The sequence below is a fragment of the Eutrigla gurnardus genome, assembly GCF_963514095.1.
Source record: "Eutrigla gurnardus genome assembly, chromosome: 6".
Taxonomy (NCBI): Eukaryota; Metazoa; Chordata; class Actinopteri; order Perciformes; family Triglidae; genus Eutrigla; species Eutrigla gurnardus.
The window spans coordinates 16,865,384-16,890,867 of record NC_139920.1 but is presented as its reverse complement, the minus strand read 5'-3'; the positions used below and the strand labels follow the sequence as shown (position 1 = coordinate 16,890,867).

At 43.4% G+C, this 25,484-nt stretch overlaps 1 protein-coding gene across 1 annotated transcript in view; it reads right to left on the bottom strand.

Annotated features, from left to right (window-relative positions):
• Window positions 1–25,484, bottom strand: part of dennd1b (DENN/MADD domain containing 1B) — a 110,244-nt gene that overhangs the window by 71,705 nt on the left and 13,055 nt on the right. Inside the window, exon 3 of the mRNA XM_084010665.1 lies at window positions 9,255–9,298. Coding sequence (XP_083866791.1) covers window positions 9,255–9,298 — 44 coding nt within the window. The remainder of the gene's footprint in view (window positions 1–9,254; window positions 9,299–25,484) is intronic.

Below are 25,484 nucleotides of genomic sequence, written 5' to 3'. Positions count from 1 at the left end.
TGTGTGTGCGTGTCTGCACCAAGCAGCCGGGGGGGATTTCCTTCTTTAAGCTTTCAGCTCCCACTGGGCTTAGCTCGACTGTATGAACCCTGATGTGGGCCTGCCTCTAACACATGGCGTCACACACACACACACGCACACACACAGAGAATGTATACATCGAAGCTCAGCAGGAGGGCACCGGTGCAACACTGGCTCCTAAACATTTGGCTGCGGACGTCTCATTGACAGATGTACATGGAATCTAGCAGAGGAGGTCAGGTCCTTGCTGCTCCCTCCTCTTCCTCCTTCCCCTCCCTCTCTCCATCCGTATCTATCTCTGCCTGTGGCTGGTGGCTGCTGGTGGTGCCACGAATTGGATAGTTAAAGAAAAATGCACGCCAATTAGGCCACACCGGTACATGATAAGGGTGAGCCTGGCATTGGATACTAAGCTTCCTGGTTGACAGGGACAACCTGTTTCCAAGTGTGGATGCACTGTTTCTTCCTCGGTTTAAGTATAATACTGAGGGAGTTTGGCAGCATTCAACAAATATAATATATAGTACATTTTGCAGAATATTCACTGCAGCATTATAATAGCATAGTTTTCATACGTTAAATCCAACAAGGAGCTCGGGGAAATGGATGTAGAATTCAAGATGTAATTATGAAACAAAACATGGTTAAACAATGTTTCACCTTATGACTAACAACATCGCTGTTCCCCTTTCTAAAATCTCTGTTCCTTTCAATGTGGCCAAGGGAGCAAAAACAGACCACAACAGTAGTAGCACAACAGTTATGATCTTTATCTATCATCCATCAACATAGCCATTGTTGACCAGGTAGAAACTAGTTTCATCTTCCATTTACTGTACGTTGCATTTGAAATGATCGGTCGTGTAAGGGGCATGGCAGTGAGGGCCAAAGCACAACTCATCAGTTCGGGAAACAGAAAAAAACTGTGGCTCTTTACTCCACAGACAAACAGCGCCGCCTTGGCCGGTCTCTCGGCGATGCCGGAGAAATGTGAGCAACGGGGTGTAAAAACACTTCCCCTGCTCTCCGCTTGCCTCTCTCTACCACCCTTCTTCTCCCAGGAAGCCAGCCCAGAGGTCAGCGCAATCAGGACCCATGAGCAACAAAGGGCCCTACTTAGGCGTCCAGCTCAGTGCCCATGCCAAAGGCCAGCTTAGTGGGGCGAGACTGTCCATTAGGCAAGACCCCGGAACACCCCAGGGATCCGAAGTGAAAAGGGTTAGAAAGAAGAATAAAAACACTATCAACCTAGACACATACACACACACATCCTCAAAGACATACACAGATCATATGAGGCCTTGTTTGACACTGCTGTCAGGGTGCAGTGAAGGGGAAAGACGAGACCCTGTGACACATTGAGACACACACACACACACACACACACACTTAGGCCTATACATCTCCCCACACACACATACAAAAACACAAAAAAAAGGGTATAAATTTCCATTTTTTTCATCTCTCAGTTTCCCACACCTCACGTCTTGCTGTTACAGCTTCACAAAACTGGCTGTAGCTGCATCCAAAGAGCTGGCAAAATATGCTCATTCTCAACGGCTCGTCACAAAACATCACTACTTTTCTGTCTCCTATCTTGTTTAAGGATGAGTGGAGGAGTCGGCCCCTTGTGAAAAGACTCAGGTGCTGTACTATTTCCTCCACGGCCACCAACCAAACGACGCCTTCCTCCATCGACCCCAATCAGCCTAAACAAGCTTTACTGTGGTGCATTATTATGCCATTGATCACCTACTATATCATGCATTAGTGGTGTTTCACCTAAACATGTCACATTCTCAGTCACTCTGCAGGCAACTTTGGTCTGCCAACAACATTTTATGTCAGTTTTGTAGATCCTGTGGCCACAAAATGTAAGCTTCACGTAGCAAAAATATATTTTTTTGGATGTCTGCGAACAAAACATTGCACTCCTAAAACTTTCATGCTTCCAAGTGTCCCATCTGCCAACAAACTCACTCCCTGGCTTTTCACTTTTCTCCATCTTTTCTCAATTCCTTCCTATTCTATCATTTCACATGCCTCTCACATTGCCTTCATTTTTCTCACTGCCTATCCCTCCGATGTCATGACTTCTTCACCTCCTTCCACCTTTACCCGTTACCATTTCTTCGACGGTCTACCTCTTCTCCTTTTCTACATCCTCCTTTGGGTGCTATGCAAGGTCTCAACCAACGGCCACATATCATTGTTTTCAAAACTGGTGGCTCTGGCCCCGAGCTACCGAACCTACAAATATCCACCTTGACTCCTCCACCTCGCCCAATCTCCTTCTTTCCTCCAGGTCAACACTCGGCTCCCTCAGGGCTGAAGTCACCAATCACGTCCACCCGCTCCTCTCCTCTTCCTGAAAACATCAGTCCGCTGCTGCCTCACCCAATCGAGCCCCGTTCCCGCCTCCCCCGTGTCCAGAGCTGTGGCCACCAATCACATAATGTCAGGCAGTCTGTCCTGATGGAATACGGTGTCAGAGCAACACTCAGAGTTGCCAAGGTTGAAGCCTCAAGAGACCCACTGCCTCTCTTCTTCTTCTTCTTCTCTCTCCCTTTGTCTGTCCCTCTCTCCCTCCCTGTCTGGCTGATGACACAGTGCCTTCTGAGCAGAGATGGATATACAGGACTACGTGAACAGAAAACAAGCCGAGTCCAGCCTCAGGTCATGGCATCTCAAAAAACTTGGAATGGTTGAAACTTAAATTAGCACAAGGACAGGAACATTTGAAGAACACATTTCTAAAAGAGACAAAAATGGCTACAGCTAGAGTGTTTAGTACATGCTGTAGATTGTGATACAACAAAGTATTTCTACCAACGAAAACACCTGCTGTACACATGGTGTCAATCCAACTGAACCAAGGGCGAGATTGTTTTTCTGGGGTTCTTGTTTTGCTCCAAATGACGACAATTACACCACAAAAGCTCCACTATCGAAGAAGCAAAGACACCACTTACTCCAACTAATCCGATTAACCCAAAATGCAATCTCACATCAACACATGACATGCTTTAAATTAGGTTGGTGACTCCGTTTTTATCAATTAGGGAAACTCTATCTTTGCTACAGCGATTGCTCTCTTCCCCACCTACATGGTCCAAATGAAAAAAGCTCATAAAAAAGGCCAACTAGGAAACGTAGAAAGTCACAAGAAAATTGCTCATGTCGAGTGGGAAAGTACATATGACTACATATTCCACAACATGAGTACCAGAATGTAATAAATAGTGCGGCTAGATTATACATAACAACGTATAGATCTGTATCAAAGCATAGATTTCTTTTTACAATCACATCACACCTACAGTAGCCTTGGTATAAATGAAAAACAGCATGTTATACGGTCAACTCCATACAGTATGCAGCAGGAAGATCAAAGGTTCCCCATTAACATGTGTGGAATGGCCATAGAGATTTAACATCAACTTTAGTTCATAGCGGAGAGCAAAATCTATTCATTATTCAATATTTCTTTTATTTCTCTCTGGATATTATGCTGCAACCAGGCTGGCGGTTTATGCGTAATTTGCAATTTCCTGCAACTGTGTCTTTAGAGGGGAAATATGAGATAAGGTGTTTGGGAATGAGAAGGTTGATGAACAGCGGGAAGCAAGACATACAAAGACACAGAAGGGATGGAGGGATACTGGGAAAAAAAGGAAAAAATTAACAAGAGCGCCGAGAGGTTGAACCAGAATGATGCACGATGATACGCCAAGAAACGTTATCTCCCTGTGTATGCATCTAAGAAATGTGAAAGAAAGCACAATGGAGAGAGACAGACATGATGACTAAAAAGAAGAGTATGAGCAGAATGTGGAATAATCAGTGTCTATTTTCCTGAGAGCAACAATCCCACTAACCCATTTCCATGGAGCATCGATAAATGACAGTGTCTGTGAAAGGTGCACACAGTAGGGGGAGTTTCTCTACAGCCAACATTTGGACATGTTTTTGACTAAGGATCTTCAGGAGGTCTAAATTTAGAGTAATATATGGATAAGCAAGTGTATCACACTTAATATCACAATACCAAAATATGTGGCCGTGGTCGACTAGTGTGAGCCACGGTCCCTCCAGCAGGAGATCTGGGAGTACAATTTCCGAATTAATATGCATTTCTGCTTAGGAGTTCAGATTTTTTCCAACACGTATCCCTGTAGATAAGGGAGTTTCCCAGGCCTGCAGCCACACCTTCTAAGCCATTTCCATTCCTATCTCTCCCAATTACACTTTATATAGTTTGTGGAGTATTTCTTCACTGAAGAGACAGCCTTGTATATTTTGCCTAAAATGTTACTTTCATCACTACAAAGACCTATGAATATCTGATCAAAATGTACATGTTAATATCTATATCTAAAACAAATCTTATCAGCACAACCTCTGAAAACATATCAAACCAATTGGAAACCATGTTATAGACGGAGGTAATTCTAAGGTGTGTAGAATATGGATCCGGTGAGATTTATGTAGAGGACCCTTTGGCATGATCTTTCAGGGTCCCATGGGTGACATTGGACTTGTTTGTTTAACTCGCTTGTTAACCCTATTAATTCCATGGTGAGCTGACAGATGAGAGAGAGAGAGAGACTGCAATGTATGGAAATGGCATCATGATAGTCCAAAGCTGACTAAATAAATGAACAGAAAGACAAACACAGATATGTTACAAAATAAAAGCCAATTAAACACATAATAAATTAAATGGTAGTGTTGGAGCTGTGTGTGAGAAACACTGCTTTTTTTTTATTGCTCATGGTCTCTTTCAGTTTTCAAATGGCCGTCTGTTTGTGGAACTTGCTGAGTGTTTATCATATTATCCTCTGTTCTCTATACTGGGCCCTCTATACACCAAACTGTGGTTAGCTAAAACTAACTGGCAGAACCGTTTTCTGTACGCGAGTGTGTGTGTGTGTGTGTGTGTTTGTGTGTGTGTGTGTGTGTGTGTGTGTGTGTGTGTGTTCTGTCTGCTGTGTTTTTTCCACAACTTTGGGATGAGATCTGAGAGGAAACGGACAGATTTCCATCTGTCTGCTTCATTTGCAAAATAAAAAAAAAGCCCTTCTTGCGATTCAAATATATGCTTTAGCCACCTCTCTCTTGCCCTCCCTCTCTCCCTCTCTCTCTCTCTCTCCCGTCTCTCCATCTCTCCCTCTCTATCCAAGTGGCATCTGTGGATGACCAGGGCATCAAGAGTCTCAGGGGCTGAGGGAGGAATAGGGGGAGCAGGAGGGAAGGAGAAACAGAGAAAGAGGGAGCAAGTGCCTCTCACTTCATATTTCCCCAGCACCACCCCAGCGTGCCAGCCAGCCTGCAGTCTGTTCTCCTTTGAGCTTTCTATTCTACCACAGAACAGAAAAAAAAAATCAATTCATATTTCCATAATCCACACTCCTGTCTGTCTGCATGTCTTTGCCTCTCCCCCTCCTTCCATCCCTCTCTCTCTCTCTCCCCTGGGGTAGACTAACCCCTCCACCCCGATCCTACGGCCTACAAATGTCATTACGCTGAGCAACAATAACGGCCTAAACAAAAGGAGGCCTTGCTCTGAGCTCTGAGCCCCTCTGTGGAGACTGTTGGCTGCTGCTGCCATATGCTGGCCAGCTCGGGCCACAGAAGAGAGACGTAGACTGTGGCTACTGAGGACTCCAGCCTTCAGCCCCACAAAGGAGGAAAAGAGCCCTAATCCTGGTAATGAGGCCCGTGAATACAGCCTTTATGTATACGGGGGAAAGGGCCAATCCCTCTGTACACAGCACGCTAACTAGCCATCTTAAGGGCCATCTTATCCACACAAATGATCTGGTCAACAACAGAATGAAAGAGAAGCAAGGTTGTGGAGGGGCTCAAAAGAGAGACAGGTCAGAAAGGAAGGATGAGGCAAGCCAATGACAACACAAAACTATGTTTACACTTTTTTTTTTTTTTTTTTTCACCTCTTTCAGCTGCTCTTTTTTTTCTCCTTTTTCCCCCATCACTTTCATTTCATGTGCCTACCACTGCCAGTCTGTAATTCCTTGCTCACACTCGTTCCCTCACTCCCTCTCTACCTCTTACTCTGATTGCATGCTCTGGTTCTTGTGGGGCAGGCAGACATCGCCTGAAGCATCTTTCTACAAGCCCGTTTATTCCTCAAAGTGGATCAGAGAGGCAGGAGAGCTGTTTAAACTCACTGACTTGGCTGCTGTGTTGAGAGATAGTTAACCTACGCACATATTGTTGGATTCCTCTCTTGGTTTTTTTTTGTCCATTTTTCCCTTCAGCCCATTGATGGGGGCTGCTGCTGTCATCTGTCCAGCAATTTGCTCCAGGACCTATGTTGTGCTGGGACCACTTTGGGAACAGAAACAATATGTTGCATGTCTTGTTTTGTTTTTGTTTTTCCCTGTCAACCCTGTCTTCTCTCATTCTTCCACTTGCAGTACAAAAAAATCCCACACACATATTGCCTGAGAAGCCACAGCAGCAGAAAGCATGGTGGCCATGGAGTCATCACATGTAGGGGCAACAGGAGAATGAGTCAAACCAATCCACTTACAGAATGATGTGCAAAACACGGATCAATACGCATATTATTACAGGATGTGTGATTGTTTTGATCAAGTTGGATCTAGACTGTGGTTCTTTTTGAAGGTGAAGCCAGAGAGAAATAACAAAGACTCCCTGCTGAGATGGTGTATTTCTCTGAGGGTAAAGAGCATGGCTTTTAAATAAAAGAGATATCAAATCAATTTAAATTATTCCAAAGATTTTTGGGGGGGATACATGTGTACACATCGTCCCCCTGAGGCGGTCGATAAGATTTATGGTTGGCTCAAAGGATAATTTGGGTTTATAGCAAGGTGAGTCTTATGACGTCTTTTTGTCCACTTATATTGTTAACAATAAAATTGCACTCACAAAGTTCGTTGAGGTGACATTATTAAAATGAACACTGAACTTTACTCATCTTACTTAAAGAGCAACTGCACACTTAAACGTTTCATGGTTGCAAATGGCTGAAAACTCCATCTGCTGTTTTAAATCAGCCCTAATCCTGCAAGGCCGGTTTGGAGACTCAGTTGACCATTTGGGACTAATCTATGGCATGAAATAAAAGAATGTTAACGCCTCTAATATAAAACCCCTCCTTGCCGCTCCCCTCCAAGTCTATCGTTTTTAAACCACCGTGTAGCATTACAATCGCAGCACAAGCCTGTTCTCTCCTCTCTGTGGACTCTAAATGAAGCTCTCAGCACATTACAAAATCTGGTGAATCCATGTAGTTCAGGGATCTTCAACAGGGGGTCCGCAGAGTTACTGCAGGGGGTCCCCGAAATGATTTGATCCCAAACTTTTTTTTTCTTCCAAACTTAAAATATGTCCAAAAATACACATTAACATGAATACAACCAATTGGAAGCAAATATAAATCGTCCCATTCGTTAAATGTTATGTTGTCTGAAAAGGTTGATGACCTCTGATGTAAATGGCTGGTTATCTGAGGATAGCAATGCAGATGTGTAGATGAAGCAGTGAGTTAGTTAATTTCTCACATTTAGCTCATCTAGCTAACGTTAGCTTGCCAATTCCACCATGTTTTCATGCTAACGTTACACTGGTTATAGATATCATCTGAACAGCAGGCTGGTGACCAGCAGCATCGCTGGGTCACCGCTCCCCGTCACTAGGAGACTACAGCTGGAAGGAGAGCAGATGGCTGCTATGGAGACGGAGGAGCGAGGGTTTACACTGGCTGTTATCCGCTGCAACGGTTCGTCTCCGAAGCTGGCGCGTGCTTCTCTTCCAGCAGCGGGGAGGGAGGCGTCACCGCAGGGTGTAATTGTTGTCTCATTTTGGTCAAAACAAACAATAAATTTGTCTAATTCAGTTCCCCGTGCCATATTGCCGTTTTCCAAGCTACTGTAGCTCCCCGTCATCAGCTCTGGCTGTCAGTTTTGATGACACTGCGTCAAGGTTTTAGTCATACAGAAGTGAACGTGGTTTCATCTCTCAGACCATTGCCCACTTTTTTTTTTTCATTTACAAAACTATGCAGTTAGTCGACCTTCAGATCAGACTGGGGGATGAAGTTACACTTTAACTGTACTTATCTTAGAAACCGGATTTAATGTGGATCATCATTTCATGGCTGATACCTGATCTGCATAATGAGGTCAGTATTGGCCTTGATACGAGTCTGAAAATCAAATCTGTGCATCCCTTGAGAAAAAAAAAGCAAATCGAAAATTTTACCCAAATCGGAACTATAAAAATGGTTTTGATAATTTGTCCTGTTGTAAACTGTTTACAACCTGTGATGGTCACTCAGCTCGTGCTTCTTGCCCCTTGGATTTTATAGGAACAATGTTTCCCAGATTTCAGCTACTGCTTTGACAGGTACAATGTTATTATAATCAATAGACATGATAACCAAGGACACAAAAATAAGTAATATAATGGAATTATACTTTAAACCATTTCCTTGTCAAATATAGATTATTAAACAGTACTGACCAGTGGGTTATACTGTGGTGTATATAACCTTGCGGTTCCACTGACTGGTTTAGGAAGAACATGATCTTTCCAAAAAGTGTTATAAAACTACTGCAGATTTCAGTCTGAAAATGAACCTGATAATGTTATAAATGGGAAACAAAAGCAAGCAGACACAGTAGCACAATGAGAGAGGGATGGAGGGAGAGAGAGAGAGAGAGAAGGAGGGAGGGAGAGAGAGGGGAGAAAACAGAGGTATGCATTCCTGTCACGGTTCCATGATAATTACTGATTCGTCGGTTATTGAAGACCTGCTCACTGCTTTTCATTACCAGCAACAGACGTACAATGAGACAGAGAGGGAGAGAGGAGGAGGAGGGAGGGAGGGAGAGAGAGAGGGAGAGAGAGAGAGGAAGCACTGACAGGGATGAGGAGGAGAGTGGTGGTGGTGATAGGTGCTGGGGGGAGGTTACCACAGGATGGCAGGGTGAGTGAGGGCATTAGGCAAGGAAGGGAGATGGGAGAGGAAGAGGAGGTAAGGAGGTAGAGGTGGTCTGTAACTGAACGAGAGAGAGAGAGAGAGAGAGAGAGAGAGAGAGAGAGAGAGAGAGAGAGAGAGAGAGAGAGAGAGAGAGAGAGAGAGAGAGAGAGAGAGAGAGAGAGAGAGAGAGAGAGAGAGATTTGGAGAGAGAGCGAGGAAGCGAGTGAGAAAAGAATGAAAAAGCAGAGTGTGTTCCAACCTGGTCGGTGTGGTCCTGGGGGAAGCTCCACAGCACGGTTGGATCTAGAGGTAATTGACAGACAGCATTAATCAGCGGGTGAGAAACACACCGTCTTCGCTAGCTGCCTCAGAACACATACATATTAATGAGAGGGGTGGGGGGCAAGGGTGGCTGCTGCGAGTCTGTGCACGCACACACACACACGCACACACACACACACACACACACACTTATACACTCACTTACACACACAGAGCAGCGCACAGTGAAAGACAAGAGAGAGCGTCTAGGCGGTATGTGCTGTAAATATGCTAATCCATATTCTCAGTGTAGATATGATAGCTTATATTATACACCAAATCATGCACATTTAAGAAAGTCATATCAACACATACTTTGGAGGTTTATTTGCTTAATTATTCCTACGCTGATAAAAGCCTAGATGTTTGTGGGAGATGTGTAAAAGCCTAGGCTACAATGTTTATCATAATAACAGGGGTGAGTGCTTGATTAGTTGATTATTCAATTCTTAGATTGACAGGAAATGAACAAATTCCAATTTAGTCCATTTAAAGTTAAGTGAGTTATTGAGTGTAAATACAGAGCATTTGTTGGGTCCAAAAGCGTCAAACATGCTATTATAAATTGACTACTTTGGGGGTTCAGGCTTTATAAAATAAAAACGTTTTGCTTTGGTAAACTGTTATGGACATTTCTCATTCTTTTTTTATCAATTTACAGACTACATACTAATTGATTAATCAAAAAGTGAACTGATAGATTAATCAACAGCAAAATAACCATCAGTTGACATCCTAGACAACCTAGAATGGTTATTCTTTTTTTTGTTTTGTTAATAAATATTGTACTTCAAAGACATTCAGCAACAATGTATAACAGATTCATGTTTTGTATAAATAATAAAGACAGAGTACAATAAATACATCAGTATTATTCTCTTAGTACCGATTGTAGGCATATTGACAGGATACCAAAGATACCAAACTACACAAAATAACAATTTATTTCTCCTTAATGAGCAGCCAGCCTACTGTTGCATTAGTGTCCCTGCTGCAACATGTTCGCAGCTCTCTCTCGCTTCCGAACCAAAACATGAGACTGGTTTCTCACAGGCTCATACCGAGTGGTTGAAAGCAAGCAGCCACCGAGCCATAGCCTGAACACAGGGGGCTCTGGTAAACACGGCTTCCACGGCTCAAAGGTCACCCCTGTGACCTCGGCAGGAACAGCGAGGGTTTGAAGAGACGAGCTCTTGCATGCCAGGTTCACTGTCATGGACATTCAAAAGGCCTACGGGCTCGTGAACACACCCCCACCGCTGTCTAAACAAAGTTGGCCGAGAGAAAGTGTATCTGGAAGCCCCAAAGCCTTTGACAGTATAGATATTTAGGAAAAGCAATAACTGAATTGGCTTAACAGGTTGTCCCTTTTTCGGAAAAGCATGACCATTTTTTACAAAGGCAAAATGTTGTTGTATGATCCTGTCCTAAAGATTAATGTAGACATTTTTGCCACCAGAGGAGACGACCCCTACTTTAGCAAAGAGGACATGCAATGACACACAATGTGTGGAGTAGCTTCATGGCTAACACACCAGGCTGCCTGTGAGAACGGGGCACACAATGGACAAACGGATGACAGGACGCAGCAGAAGCCATCATGCCTTACATAATCCTGTTGGATAATTTCATGGGCCCCATCTTGAAAAGAGCTGCACAGAGGAAAAAAAGGCAGCAGAGCTCAAAGCCCTACACACCGACCTCGACCACCCCCACCCCCTCCTGCCTACCCTATGATCTGCCATACTTAGGGCTATTTTATGGTGATTTACTGGGTGAGAGGATGGGAACTGCTGCTGGAGTGTGATACAGGACAGAAGAAAAGGGACAGGAAGAGAGGGTAGGGGGGTACCGTTTTAGGAACTTTTGCCGATTTCCTGCACTGATTGGCCAGGTGTGCAGAGATATGAAAATAGGGGGAGCTTGAACAGCAATGCAAAAACTGCAAACTTTGGCAGTAACCAGCTGGGAGTGTGACTGAATTCATGATTAACTCCTGTTAGTTCCTACAACAGATATGTGCCAATGGACCTTTTCCACAGCTGACACCTTGAATGCACTACTTAGATCTTCTGACATGGTTGATAATAGATTTGATTAGTTGATCAATAGAAAAATAACAGGTGTAAAACACTGTAAAACTGTGGGGGTTTTGACATGGTTAAAAACAAGAAACAAAATAACTTCTGTTTTTGCTAGGATAACTTTCTGGCCAACAGCCAAAATGAGATAGATAAAAAACAGTTCAAGTCCTTCTTTGGAGATGTTAGGCTATGTATGAAGCTCCCAGCTTAGACTGATATAAGATCATGCAACACACAGCCGAGGACATGAGAGAACCTCAGAGAACTACCAATCACCTTCCTTTATCATTCATATCTCCTCTCTCCTTTCTATCCAGCCTTCCTTATGGTCTGCTCTGCTCCACATTTCTCTGAATTCCACAGGCTTAAGGTTGATTAAGTCCCTTATATGACCATTTTAACACAGGCAAAATTTTATTTTTTCCTTTATACATTACCCTTGTGTTTCCCCCACTTCAGCCTCATTTACAGTCCTCATTCTTTCCAATGCTTGTTTTTTTTATATATATATATATTTCTTCCACAACCTTTCTTGCTCTTCATCCTGCCCTCCCCTGCAGTTCTGTCCTCTTCACTTCTGCACCCCCTCTCTGTTTTTTCCACTCTTTTCCGTTCAGATACCTCTCCCTTCGGACGTGCAGGGCGTGTGGTGGACGCAAGAGGGGGCCTGAAGGGGGTTAAGGCTGAAAGTTGAAGGTTACAGAGGTGAAGAGGACCCCTGCTGCTCTGCCAGGGGACACAAATGTCACCATGACAGATCCTCCACCAGTTAATCCACACACACACGCACACACACACACACGCACACACACACACACACGCACGCACACACACACACACACACACACACACACACACACACACACACACACACACGAACAGAGAGAGCTCTATGGTTTTGTCCAAATAAATGCAACAAATCATTTCTGAATACTGCAACTGGGACATTAGCAAAAAACAATTTTCGTTTCAGCACATAAAAAATAACTGAGGTGTTAATGACGTAATCGTAATTTTCTCCATTTCAATGTAACACATGTGTCATTGCTTGGTTAGCAAGGCATGAGGTCACGGCAAATACATTTCTGTCTGTAGCCTCTTGATTTATACTTTTCGGGACACGAGGGCGAGCATAAGAACATAAACACACAGCTAATAACAATATATCCCATCAACCAGTAGTGGCTTTTTAATGCACTCACATCAGGTTGGACAAATGCAAATATGCATTGTAGCTTTTGATATTTTTCAAACAGATCTTCCATATGCCTGCTACCTATTTGGCCCTACAGTGGTCTTGGCCTGCCTGCCTGATACGGTGATCTATGGGACATCAGCCTCTCCTTCACCTATCTCCAAAATGCAAAGGATTCAAAATGTGTGTGCTGTATTTCCTACAGTTCACAAACTCTATAAAGAGCTGTTGCAAACAGTATAAAAACAAGAGTAAATTTGATGTGATGTCAGTGGCAGCTAGGGTGACAAGGGGAAAACCGCCTACAGCATGTTTCACCCTGCTGGAGTGTAAACAGATCCAGTGGGTGAGAATTGAATTGAAATCACCTATCCAGAGTTAGATTCCTCCATTCACACCCCAGGAAATGGAGGTGAGGCAAATGTGAGGAAAGGCTCGAGGAGTGACCTTTGGTCTCCAGTGTTTCCCCGACCGTGCACCGTGGAGCCCCCCGCCAGGCCAGATACCAAAATAAAATAATACATGTTCAAATTATGGTGAATCCATTTTATTAGGACTAAGCAGGTTCGGGGTAATGCTCCTTAAGCAAAATATTATATTTACAGTTTTAAACGCTAATTGTTTTTTGATTTTGCAGGACAGTCACCGATGTTTACTATGACATTTTATTTATTTATTTTCTCAGTTTCACTGCACTTCACTTGTCATGCAGTAAATGCCTATGCTTAATAAGTCCTCCTTGTGCTCAATTTGTTTTAAGTCTCGAATATATAGAGCGAACAAGAATTTGAACGCAAAAATTCAAATACACTGGCTGTGGCGCCAATATGCCATCATAAATGGGAACCACCAGGCCTGAAATAAATTCTGGGGGATACACTGGTCTCTGTTTGTGTACTGGACAAGTACATGCGTGTTTACAAATAGATAGCAAGCTCAGGAGTGAATATTTGTTGTACAATAGCATGTCCATTGATCTCTGAGGGCTTCAAGCGTGGCTGACCTCCAACAGTCACAACGGGCGCATCATGCAGGAAGCCCCTGAGCCGTGACACTGATGCCGGGGAGAGGGGGGTGGCGGTGTTAGATATGGTGGAAAATCAATGGTTTGGCTATTCTTGAGATGCCTTTCTTTAAAAGTCAGAGAACCAGAGTGAGCGAGGAGAAAGGAGGGTTAATAGGTGAAGGGTGTTGGGAGCTGAGAGCGGGGCAACAGGGAAAGGAGTGGGAGGAGGGAGGATGAGGTGAGGGAAGAAATGGATGGATTGGCTAAGAGTGGGAGGGAGAGCTCCTCTCTCTCGACTGACACCACTTCCTTCCTACCTACTCAGGTGGATCATTAAACGTGATGGAATTAAACAGAATAAATTAGGAAGATATATGTTCACCGAAACATGAAAGAGAGGAAGAATAAACCTACCCCTTCATCTCTTTTCTCCCCTTCTATTCTCTGCATAAATATACGTCTATTGGCACTTCCAAGTAGGCTAAAAATGCTGGCATCTTTGTCTTGGCATAAATCTACGCTTCTTGGGATTTCCAAGTAGGCTAAAAAGGAGCTGTTGGCAGAGGATGTCATTCCTAACGCTGCCTTAATGCTGCTGGCTGGAAGGAAAAGTTGGCGCCCAACACCAGTGCGTCAGAAACCTCGCACTGCCCAGCGTTGCACAGCAAGTTATTCAACTACGAGTCGTTTGTCACTGGACTCAAAAAGTGGAAAAAGTAGAATCCAACTTATTTACTTCCTTACTTTGAATGATACAAAGCTTTTATAAAAATAGCCGTGGCAAACTACTGGGAAAAGCATATGATGAACATGAAATACACCCACAGTGCAGAAGCCTATGTTTGTGTTTCTATAGGATCACCTTAGCAGCTCGATAACAGTGGCCTGAATGCATGGTTCTGGCTTTAAGACAGAGAGATTTCAGTAAAAACACAAAAAAGACCTAACCCTAAATCCAGTGTGAATACACATTTAGATGAAAGCCTCTAGTTTATAATTCTCTATACTATGTGAATCAAACACAGACTTAGAGCCCTCATGGCCATCTAATGTTCTAAAGGCATAACAACAACAACAAAAAAAGAAGCACTTTTTTCACCTTATTCCATGAACGACTGAATGTGTGTTGTGAGTGAATAGGGGGCCTGTTTGTTAAGAGAGGCCAAATCCCATATGGTGAACAGCAGCTCCTCTGGTGAGAAGAGAGGCTGTGAAAGCCACTGGCAGCCCCTTTCCTCCATCCGTGCTCCGGAGATGAAGGGATGTAGCGCCTGCCTCTCCTTGTTCCTCCTTTCTCTCGCTCCCTTTGCCTCCTCTCCTCCCTCTTTCTTGGCCAGGGGTTAAACTGCTGCACTCTAACCTCCTTGGCAGTGATTTCATTCACTGTGTTTCTCTCGCTCGCTCTCTCATCCTTGAGAGAGATTTATTTCACAGTATGTAGTGGATTAGGCCCCCCCTGTACGCCCTCGGACAAAAGCATTGTTTTAGCACTGGTCTGTTTCGCTGTAACGGGAGGAAGCTACCGCTACTAAGCATCCACAATACGGCCATTGTGGACACAGGGCTGAAGGGACCCTGCCTCGGAGGCCGTCTAGACTTTGAGCCTGGGCCGATAGGAGAAACAGAGGGAGAAAATCCCATCAGGCAGTGGAGTGAAAGTTAACTAAGGTAACCTGCTGTGAACCTGATGAAGATGTCAAGCCAACATATGGTAAAAAATGTCCATTGTCAGAACAAGGAGCTTTCTTCCCTCTGAGGGAGGGTATGGTGGAGGAGGAGGAGACGAGGGGTGGCTAAAGAAGACTAGGAGGGGGGAGTTGAACAACCTAAAGGAAGGAATAACTGTGGTGGTCATCGTTTTACTTCTGGATCAGCAGCCTTATTCTGGCCGGCAGGAGGCCCAACCCCTACACTCACAATTAAAGGAGTAAGCAGATTAACTGGCATCTTTCAAAGGCCAGCGGAAAGAAAAACACACTCACAGACGTTTAAAACTTTTCCCCCCCTTTTGCCCATCAGGCCTCAGACTGCACACTGCAAATGGCATTACATTTCATGCTGATTTATTGAGCAGAGGATTCCAGAAAAAAGAAACTTCTTAAATGATGATATGGTCCTTAAGTTTACTAATTGTGATTGGTCACACTAGGTTGTTACACATGAGGACTGGGGAGGGACAGGAGTAGTGAAAGCCTGAGGTTCCATTACATTACAACAGATTTGTGTTCGACCTTCAATTGGTATAGAATTCAACTATAAAAGAAAATAAATACACAACACTCTAAAAAGGTATAAAAGGTATAAGGCACTAGCAAATACATCATCATGATGGTCTATATTAGATCTAGAAATAGGTAGAAATTGGCACAGGAGAGATACATTTTAATTCCAATGCTTGAGAATTTCAATAAAAAAAAAAAGAGAAGAAGAAAAGGAAAAAAAACTCCAAGGTAGAACCTCAACTGGCAAGCTTCACATGTGAGAGATGCTGGCCTGGGGGATTTCTAAGCCATTTCTGCAGCTACATCTGACAAAAAGATAAACAACAGCCTCAGCCACTGGAAGGAGAAGAAAGAAAGAGCTGCATGGAGATGATGTGACCCTATTAATGCCACATTAGTTGTTCCGTCTTCCCAGAAAAATGCTTCAGTGGGATGAGCTGAGAGAGAGAGAGAGAGAGAGAGAGAGAGAGGGAGAGACCGAGAGAGAGAGAGAGAAGTGAAAGCGATACTGTCTCCAGGCTAGTTGGGATGCAACCCAATTTCACAGCTTCACGAATGAGTGGCACAGCATATGGATGCAACCTTTGTGACAGCCTCTGTGTATCACCACACATCAGCGTTGATATTCCCAGTCAGATTCCATACTGGTCCAACATTATGCCAAACACCAGCTCCGCATGACTGCATCTTCAACACAGCAAACAGACAGCATGTTTGTTAGGGGGGGGGTGTTAGCCTCCTAAGCTCAGAATAACAAACCTGTATCTCCCAAGACAGACAACTCTCCAAGTCTTTCTTCACTGTGTGATGTTCAGGGGATCCAGCGCTAACATTAACGCAGTAATGTCCCCTGAAAATCTGAGGATGTAAGCTGAAATTTGACATATGACCCAGATATTTATCTACAAATGGAGAAGGGAAAGAGGAGGGTGGGCTGCTGCGTTTTTATGCAACAGCACAGGTTAATGGTGATGACTCCATCTCTGGTTGTTGGCTGCTTGGCTTGAAAACCTGCATTTTTTCACATGATCACATACTTCACTCCATATGGTCCAACCATCTGCCTCGGTCGAAAAACATCTATATGAGCATAGCAAGTTAATAACTCTATTATTAAGCTAGTGTGCATAGAAAAAGACATGCATATAGCCTGAACCATGAGTGTGACTTCCTCTTACAAGTATATATTTATATATGTATATATATATATATATATATATATATATATATATATATATATATATATATATATAGTATAGCATTACCGCAAACCATGTTAAAAGTATTGAGTAAACTATTGACTTTGTTATTGATTGTAAAAGATGCTTTGCAGTCAAGAAGATATCCTTGTATTTTGGTCTCATATGACAGAAACAGCAGTCAGATAAGTGAAAAAATGTTGTTTTTGGATTTACAACTTCTAAAGTTAAAAACCACCGGTGGTCATTGTCACTCTATAACACATGCTTCGAGTAGAGTTGCTTTTCTAGTCTTTGAGGTGATGGCTGTAGCATCAGATAAACACACTGTGTGTAGCACAGCAGCTTCTTGAGATGTGGAGAGGATCGATCTCAGTTAGCGTCATATGGCATAGCACCCAGAGGCAGCAGCGTGGTGCTGATGACAGTGTAAAGCCTTGCCTTTGGCGGCTACATGCTTGGTGCTGCCGAGTTGTGATTTGAAGTTCACATGCAAAGGCTGACAGACAGACAGCTCTCAGTCAGCCAGCCAGCCAGTCAGCCAGCCAGCCTTCCCACAGGGATGACAATACATACGTTTCCATTAAAAGTGCACAATGGTGCCTAAATGCATTCACAGGACTCTCAATACTCTGCTTATGGACAGAATACTGACATAAATAACTATCAAACCACCACTGAAATTTAAACACACAATTATTATTATTATTATTATTATTATTATTATTATTATTATTATTATTATTACTACTACTACAAGTAGAAGTAGTCAGGTTCTGGGGAAATTAATAACTCCTAAGGATATTATCTGTGATGGTCATTTGAAGAAAAAGGGCACTTGCAAATATCATGGACGATATTGGAAAAAAACTGACATTTTTCACAGTTGCCATACCCGTTAATTTTTAGTTACGCATTGAATTGTGGGAGCAAGAACCTCTGCTATCACAAAAGTTGCCAGAGGCAGCGGCCATCAGCCACAAAAACCTCCATTTAATTTGCAGATTTGGAGAAGCCTTCTTCACACTTCAGTGGCAAAAATGTAAAAAAAAAATGAATGCTTATCCAGAAGGATTTATGTTCAGGAGTTAACGTTAGCTGTTGATGTTATCAGATAAGACTGAATTATTTTGCAGACATTTTTTGGACTCTAAGGCAGTTTGAGTTGAGTGTTATTCATTGTGTGTGTGTGTGTGTGTGTGTGTGTGTGTGTGTGTGCGTGTGTGCGTGTGTGTGTGTGTGTGTGTGTGTGTGTGTGTGTGTGTGTGTGTGTGTAAATCTACATTTTTCATTATTGGTTTATCAGAAGTGCCTGTGAATGGTGCAGAGGACATTCTGTACATCTATAGTTTTCCATTTAAGGTTTGAAGGAAATATGTCCTGGTAATATGCTGCCAAGACATTATCTGTTTTCCTACAGGTTTTTTTTCTTACAGTGTGGTTACTGGATACAGTTAATGAGACAGGCTCCATGTTTGAAGATGGGTCGGGTGGGTTGCCGGTCTGCCCTGGTTGACAGTCACGCCTGGAGCCCCGTGCATCCCTGCAGGGAGAGTGCAGCGAGCACAAGTCCACAGTCCCATGAATCAGCCAGGATCAGACGCTGTAAAGCTCAGAGACGAAGCTGCGAGCCACCTTCATCTCAGGCCTTTCCAAGTCAACCTAGAGCCGGCGTCAGCCAGCCAGCCAGCCAGTACCGGATCCCACATCAGGCATCCTTCTCTGACCCGCCTAGTTGAATACCCCAGGCAGACATAAGTGTAAAAACACTTTCGCTTCACTATGAAATGGGTGGCCGACTTAGACTGTCGGTCATTAATGGAAAAACGCTGGATTAGTCATGGAAAACGAGAACCATGAGAGATTCCATTTTGTATCGAGCAGCAAAAAAAAAAACGCTTGCAAGACGTTTAAGGTAATTTAAGGTAATAAGGTCCTACGATGTGAAACAATACTTTGTGCAGCCCTGCGGGCATCGTAACATTAGAGATTCAACTCCAAAAACATTGTCCATCGACTTTGCCTACATTTGAGCACCAAGTGTTATAGATGTAAACACAGAGTCCACCTCCTCTGATCCCAGCCGTGTTCTGCGCTCTGTCCTGCAGTCAGCCAATCGAGTGCAGCTTTGACCCGGAGACACCACGAACCAGCAAGGTCCCTGGTGATGCCTAAAGTCTTATCTCATCCATCTTATTTTTCTGTGACCAGACATCATAGTCAAAAGTAGGTAGTGAGGCACCACCAGGATAGCTCAGTGGTAGTGTTGGCGCCCCAAGTATCAAGGCTACGTCCTCACTGCAGCGGCCTGGTTTCAAATCCAACCGGTGGGCATTTCTGCATCTCCATCTTTCTCACCGCCTTTCACTCTCTGTACTGTCTCAATAAAGGCAAAAAGGCCAAAAATATATATAGGCTGGGCAGTAGAATAGCCTTCGGTTCTAGGTGGGTTAGCTTAGCTTCTATCTCGGCACTCTTCTCCTGGCAGTTGGCATGTCTGCTTGGTCTGGCTCAATGGTCCGCCATAGGCGGTGATGGTCTGGAGGTTCGCAGCATCTCATCCAATCCCCACACTTCCTTTTACAATGTTAAAGGGTGTATTCTGCCATATGCCATAAGTGCTAGAGTAATAAAAACAGGAGAAAAACAAACAAATTAGGACAAAAATGCTGTGAAACTCATGGGAGCTACTAGCCACAGCATATTGCCATAGCAATGCCGCCTTTAAATGTTCTCCAGCTTGACCTCTAGTTAAATAAAGTCAGGGTTTGTGACCAAAACTGACACGATGTAAAATGTCTATGTTCACATAGCCTGGTTGGTTCATTTCATTTAACTTCATCAGAAAGCTTTTTTTCTGAATCTCATGGGAATCCAAAAAGTGGGCTTTGCCAACAAGTGATTCAGCAGACAGAACGAGGCTAAGACACGTGTCAACAGAACTAAACCCACTTTCCCACACAAACTAGCGTTTGATGTGGTTTAATAAACACACATTCTACCCGCATCGGACTCATTAATATCAGACCGTTGCCTTAGCTGTAATTCCTAGTCATCCACATTCACACAGGACTCAGAACTGGGGTTCTAGAGAGATCACCGTTAAACCGGTAATTTACTGGTTACATCAGACCTAATTAGAGCTGAAACTGACAATGGTTTTTCTACAGCTCAAAGTCACATCTTTAAATGTTATCTAAATAAGTAAATGGCATTTTTGCTTGATTAATTGTCTTAAAAAATGTTGACCTAATATAAACTGTATATGTGTCTTTGCAGAGGTCAATAACATTGGTTGTTGCTGTGTTCATTCCAGAGATTCAAGTATCTTTAAGTATTTCTGGGATTTAGAGGAGCCAGATTAATTAGAGCTATTAGGGGACCACACTAGGTTGAATGTAATCCTGCAGTAGCTCCTGTACTTTTCTCACAAACCTGTTTAAGATTCCATACGGGTCTCAGGACAGAGGGTGTCATATGCTGTCCAGATTCTTGCAGTATAAATTAAAATTGACTTGAAAGCTGCAGCAGACCAGGTTAACCATGTTCAGAAGCACATCTTAAGGCCCGGTTGAACAATGCATGTAAGCCTATAACACAGGCTAATCCTGCATCCCTGTGTCAGTCTGAAATGGGTATTAAATATGAATACAACTCACAGCTTTATTTTAACCCGTTACAATAATGCAAGATAATCATAAATTATTCCACATTCAGGAAATACACCCACCGATAGAAGTCAACCTAAAGATTTGGACGGTAGATAAAGATGAAAGTGAGTAGGCGATATGGAGAAAAAGATATTAGCATTTTTTTCCCAACTGAATATCGATGTTATGACAATATTGTAGGGTTGACTTTTCGTCCTTTCGAAAACTGTTCACACAATGAGGTTTTTGATAAATAATCAAATAATAAGGATGTAAAACCTAAGAACAGTCTGGTTACTTGCCATCAATTTACCATAATAGCCTTTAAAACCAGGAAAAGACAACACGTCATGATATCCATAACCAAGTCGATTTCTAGTCTCACTACAATATCGATGATTAATATTTTGTCACTAAACTATCATTCAAAGATTTCTTGTCCAGCCATGAGGTGAAGGGGGCATACATGTCTCTGTCTGTGTGTGTGTATGTGTGTGTGTGTGTGTGTGTCCATCTATATGAAAACAAAGACCTCGTGGATGAATTACATGATTTGCGATGATAAATGATCTCAGACATTCAAAAAGACGTCGAGACTGACCTATATTTTCTGTCTTGAAAAATAGGCCAGAACCCAAATTAAGGGCCAGCAGAGCTACTATATGCATGGAAACGCCATCATCTTCACAGTAATTGTGTGGTATTAGGCAACAGAGAAGCAGCCTTGAATGGAGAGACGTAGCCTCGGGGCGTAGCTGTTGACGTGTAAATATCGGGGGATAGAAGCTGAAATGACAGCACAGACAGTAGGCCTCGTACTACTAGTTCTGCTTGACTCGGGTTTGGCCTTGGCCACAAAAATTAAGGTCTAAAAAAGGACAACGGTCGAGATGTCAGGACACCAGTACTCATATCATGTCAATAAGTAGGTTGATTCCCTTAATTGCCGGGGAAAATACATGTCTGCCTTTTGCATCATTCGTCTTTTAAATCATTTTACATCAGTCTAGATGGCAGCAGCCCTGTGACACCACAATACAACCTGAGACCTGCATCCTTTGTAACAATCTCTCCGATTGTCTATAAGGGGAGTTTAAAGAATGCTGGATATCCTTGATATAACCCCCCTACAAAAATGAATATCATCATTTTATATCATGTTATTTGCCAACGCTACAAAACAAATAAAACACACATTTGACAGCCAGAAGTCTGGGATTTTATCTGAAATTTAAAAAAAATCGTTCTCAGGTAAAGGTTCCTGTAGGAAAATCTCAGAGAGTGTTGTCTTATTTAATACGATTGGAATCTTGCATATAAAAGCTTTATGAGCCTCTAGTTTTGGCAGTCATCCCCACTGCACACGTCAAGAGGAGTAGGCGGGTCATGAGGAGTGAGTCAACCCCAAATCCTGTTAAAATCCTGTCATTATCAAATCTGCTCAATATGACAGTAGAAACTCACACTTTTGAGCACAGTTTTTTTATGAAATCCAATTTGCCAAGACGAGGGACAGATTAACATCACTAAAGCTACATTAAAGCAGGAGCTGCACTAATCCTGTTCATTTGTGGGCTAAACTAGGCCACATTACATGCATAAGAACCAGCCAATCATTGTTTGACTCACAATACTTGAGTGTGTTTGTGGGGGTGTGCGTGTGCGTTTGGTTGTACATGCATGTGCCATCTGCTGTGCTGAACATTTATACTCATGGCTATCTATTGTCATTCTTTGACGTGACACATGTGAAGAAGAGCTTAGCTTTAAGATGACACTAGCCGTTTTTGGATGCTATATTCAGCTGGACGTTATGCTAGCCTTTCCTAGCCCTTCGTGGATTTTTTTTATTTATTTTTAAATGCATAAAAATTCCCACAGCTCTCTGAACTTAAGAGTGGTCACAAGGGAATAACTTAATCTGCCATCGCACAAAGACGAATGGCAAATGCACAGAGATGCACACAAGAAAAAAAAAAAAAAAAAACAAGCCACCAAGAACAATGGTGGGAGGCTGCAAGTAGGGGTGAAGTGATGAAACGCCTCTGCTTGCATCAAAATCCCCTCATTTTAAATCATTGATCGGGTCCCTTCTTTTCCCCACTTTTTCACCTTGGAATGGGGAAGTCTAAAAATAGCCTGTGAGCGTCAGTGCCTCGAAGTCTTTCCATGTTCTCCCAGTCTGGCAGTATTAGTGAATTCAGATGAGCCTCCTGCAGCTCTCACAGCTTCTGTCTCATGCACAGTTACACACATCCAGTCAGCTGCACATGCACACACAGCAATACATGCACAGCAATACATGCACAGCCATGCATCCACAGCCATGCATCCACAGCCATGCATGCACAACGCACACTATTCACTTAAACATGTACCTGCTATCACACACACTTTGCCCCTCCCCCTGGAGTTTCAGTACTGCGTCAGATTATAGACTACTGCCATCAGCATATCCGCCGCCCCCTTCATCCTCTCTCTCCCCCATCTCCCTTCCGCCGCCCCTGCCCCACCCCGTCTCATTTTGCCCCAGTTCTTCATGCTTTGGCCAATAACACTCTGTGCTCCGAAGAAACAACAGAGGACTTCACTCACAGCTGTCCTGCTGGTGGTGGTGTGTGTGTGTGTGTGTGTGTGTGTGTGTGTGTGTGTGTGTGTGTGTGTGTGTGTGTGTGTGTGTGTGTGTGTGTGCCAAAACATGAATGTAGCCAGATCTAGGCACCACCTGAAAAGTCCCAGTGACTTGTTCCTGATTGATAATCAGAATGGAGAGATTTAAGATTGCGCCTTGTTTGTGACTGTGCAAACAATCATGTGACCACATATAAAAAGTTGCCATGTGAGGCAGGTAGACAGGAAATGCCAAGTCTATGTATGCTGATCCTGGACAGTTAGTGATGACAGTGAGTTTTGTGTCAACACAGAGACCCCTTTCCTTCAAACTGTGCTGTCAATGTATAGAGTGCCGAAGCGGAAGCAGGAAGTAACGGCGCCATGGGTCCTTTCGGAGCGAAAAAAATGAATGGTGTTCAATGGACGGAAAATAATTATTATCTGATCCCCCGGTCGTTATGCCTTGGATTACACAAATGTTGTTTATAGGCTTAAATTATAATTTTCCATGTCAAGAGTTTGACCGTTTATTGTGCAATTCTTCAGTTAAAATTCATTGAGAAAACACAATGATAAAGACTACATGTTGTGTCGCGTATGTGACGTCACGTCATCGCCCTTTCCCCATCGGCGAAGTTGAGGCTCTCCACATGACCCGACTTATAGTGGTTCTCCCCCCTTTCGATACTTTTATTCTGCCCTTGGAAAAAAGCGGTGAAGTGGAGCAGAGAAACAGCCATCTCGGCGGACTTCGGACTCGGCGGGTGGTGACGTATATCATTCGCGACGAGAACAGCGAGGAGCTGTAGTTCACAAAGCGGCTCACACAAAACCTAACTTTATCAAAACTCTTCGCGCTTAATTGTCGTCTTCTTTGCGTGAAAAATTTTCTTTAAATATCACAAAGAACATATGTGAAATCCATGGCACAATTCAAACGGGACCAGAAAATAATTTGTATCTACCCATTGAATCGCATTGATATTTTTTTGCTTTTGAGGACCCATGTCCCGGAAATGGAGGGGCGGGACTTCACCACTCTATAGCGAATGTTGTGCACATTAATTTGCATGATGATTTTTTTTAAGGTTTATGTTGCCTAAGACATATACAACAAAAACACAAGAGACTGCAATGTAATCTGTCTTCTGGCTTAGAATTTCATTGGTTATTTTACCTGGGAAACAACTCACATGCCATGTGCCTTGCCCTGGCCAAAAGTAAAAGTCAAACAATGCCAAGTTACAGTCTGAGCTTCACCATACAATCTGAAGCAGAGCAGGCCGGGGTGAAATGTGAGGACAACACTTGTTTCCATCTCTATTAAATGAGAAACGAGCTGGAACTAAACCCGGTAACAGCAGGCCACCACACAGCTACTGAATGGATGAGTGACTGCCAGGAGGGAGCTACAAATGAGACCAGGCTCAAATAAAAAGAAGTTACGGCGATAGAGCACTGAGGGAAGCAGTAACACGAGTAGCCATTCTCATGCAAGTGAAACACCTTTTTGTGGTTCTCGTCTCTAGTGTGGTATAGTGCAGTCTCACAGTGATGTGCTGCTTACTGCACCACATTAAATGTCTAATGACCCAGTATGTCATGTCATTAAGTGTATTCACAAAAGAAAATTCAGCAAACAAACAAACGGTCCCAAATAGCCACCAACCACAAGCCTGAATGCGGACTAAAAACAAGAGGTTTGGCTGCCAAAAGTTGGACTGTGGGTCAGACGTGATCCTATATAGACACTCAGAGGGGACACAGAGTGGGAGGGGATTTCTCAAAGTCCACTCACACTGCAGTCATTACCATACCATAGCAGGGAAGTGAAGAGGCTTCCTCAATTCGCTTGAGAGCAAACCAATAAAAGACAACAAAGACTTGGACGATATCGGATTCTGTGTAAAGAGCCAATTTAGCAAAGTCACACGGGTGAGACAAAAGAGAAAGGCAGAAGGGTTGCGAGATAAACAAAGTGTGAGACCCCGAGGTTCTCTCCGGAGTGTGAGTGGAGGAGTGTGGCCTCTCTAATGACCAATCAACACCCTCCTTGCTGCCATGGCATCTGTTCGTACTCCAATGGCCTCCCATCTTAGTGTGAGCCCACCGTGAACTCGTTGCGCAGCCGGAATCCAATCAGACGGCAGAGCCGCCAAATCTCGGGTCAAGGAGCAATTCTGACATTTTCGCAGAATG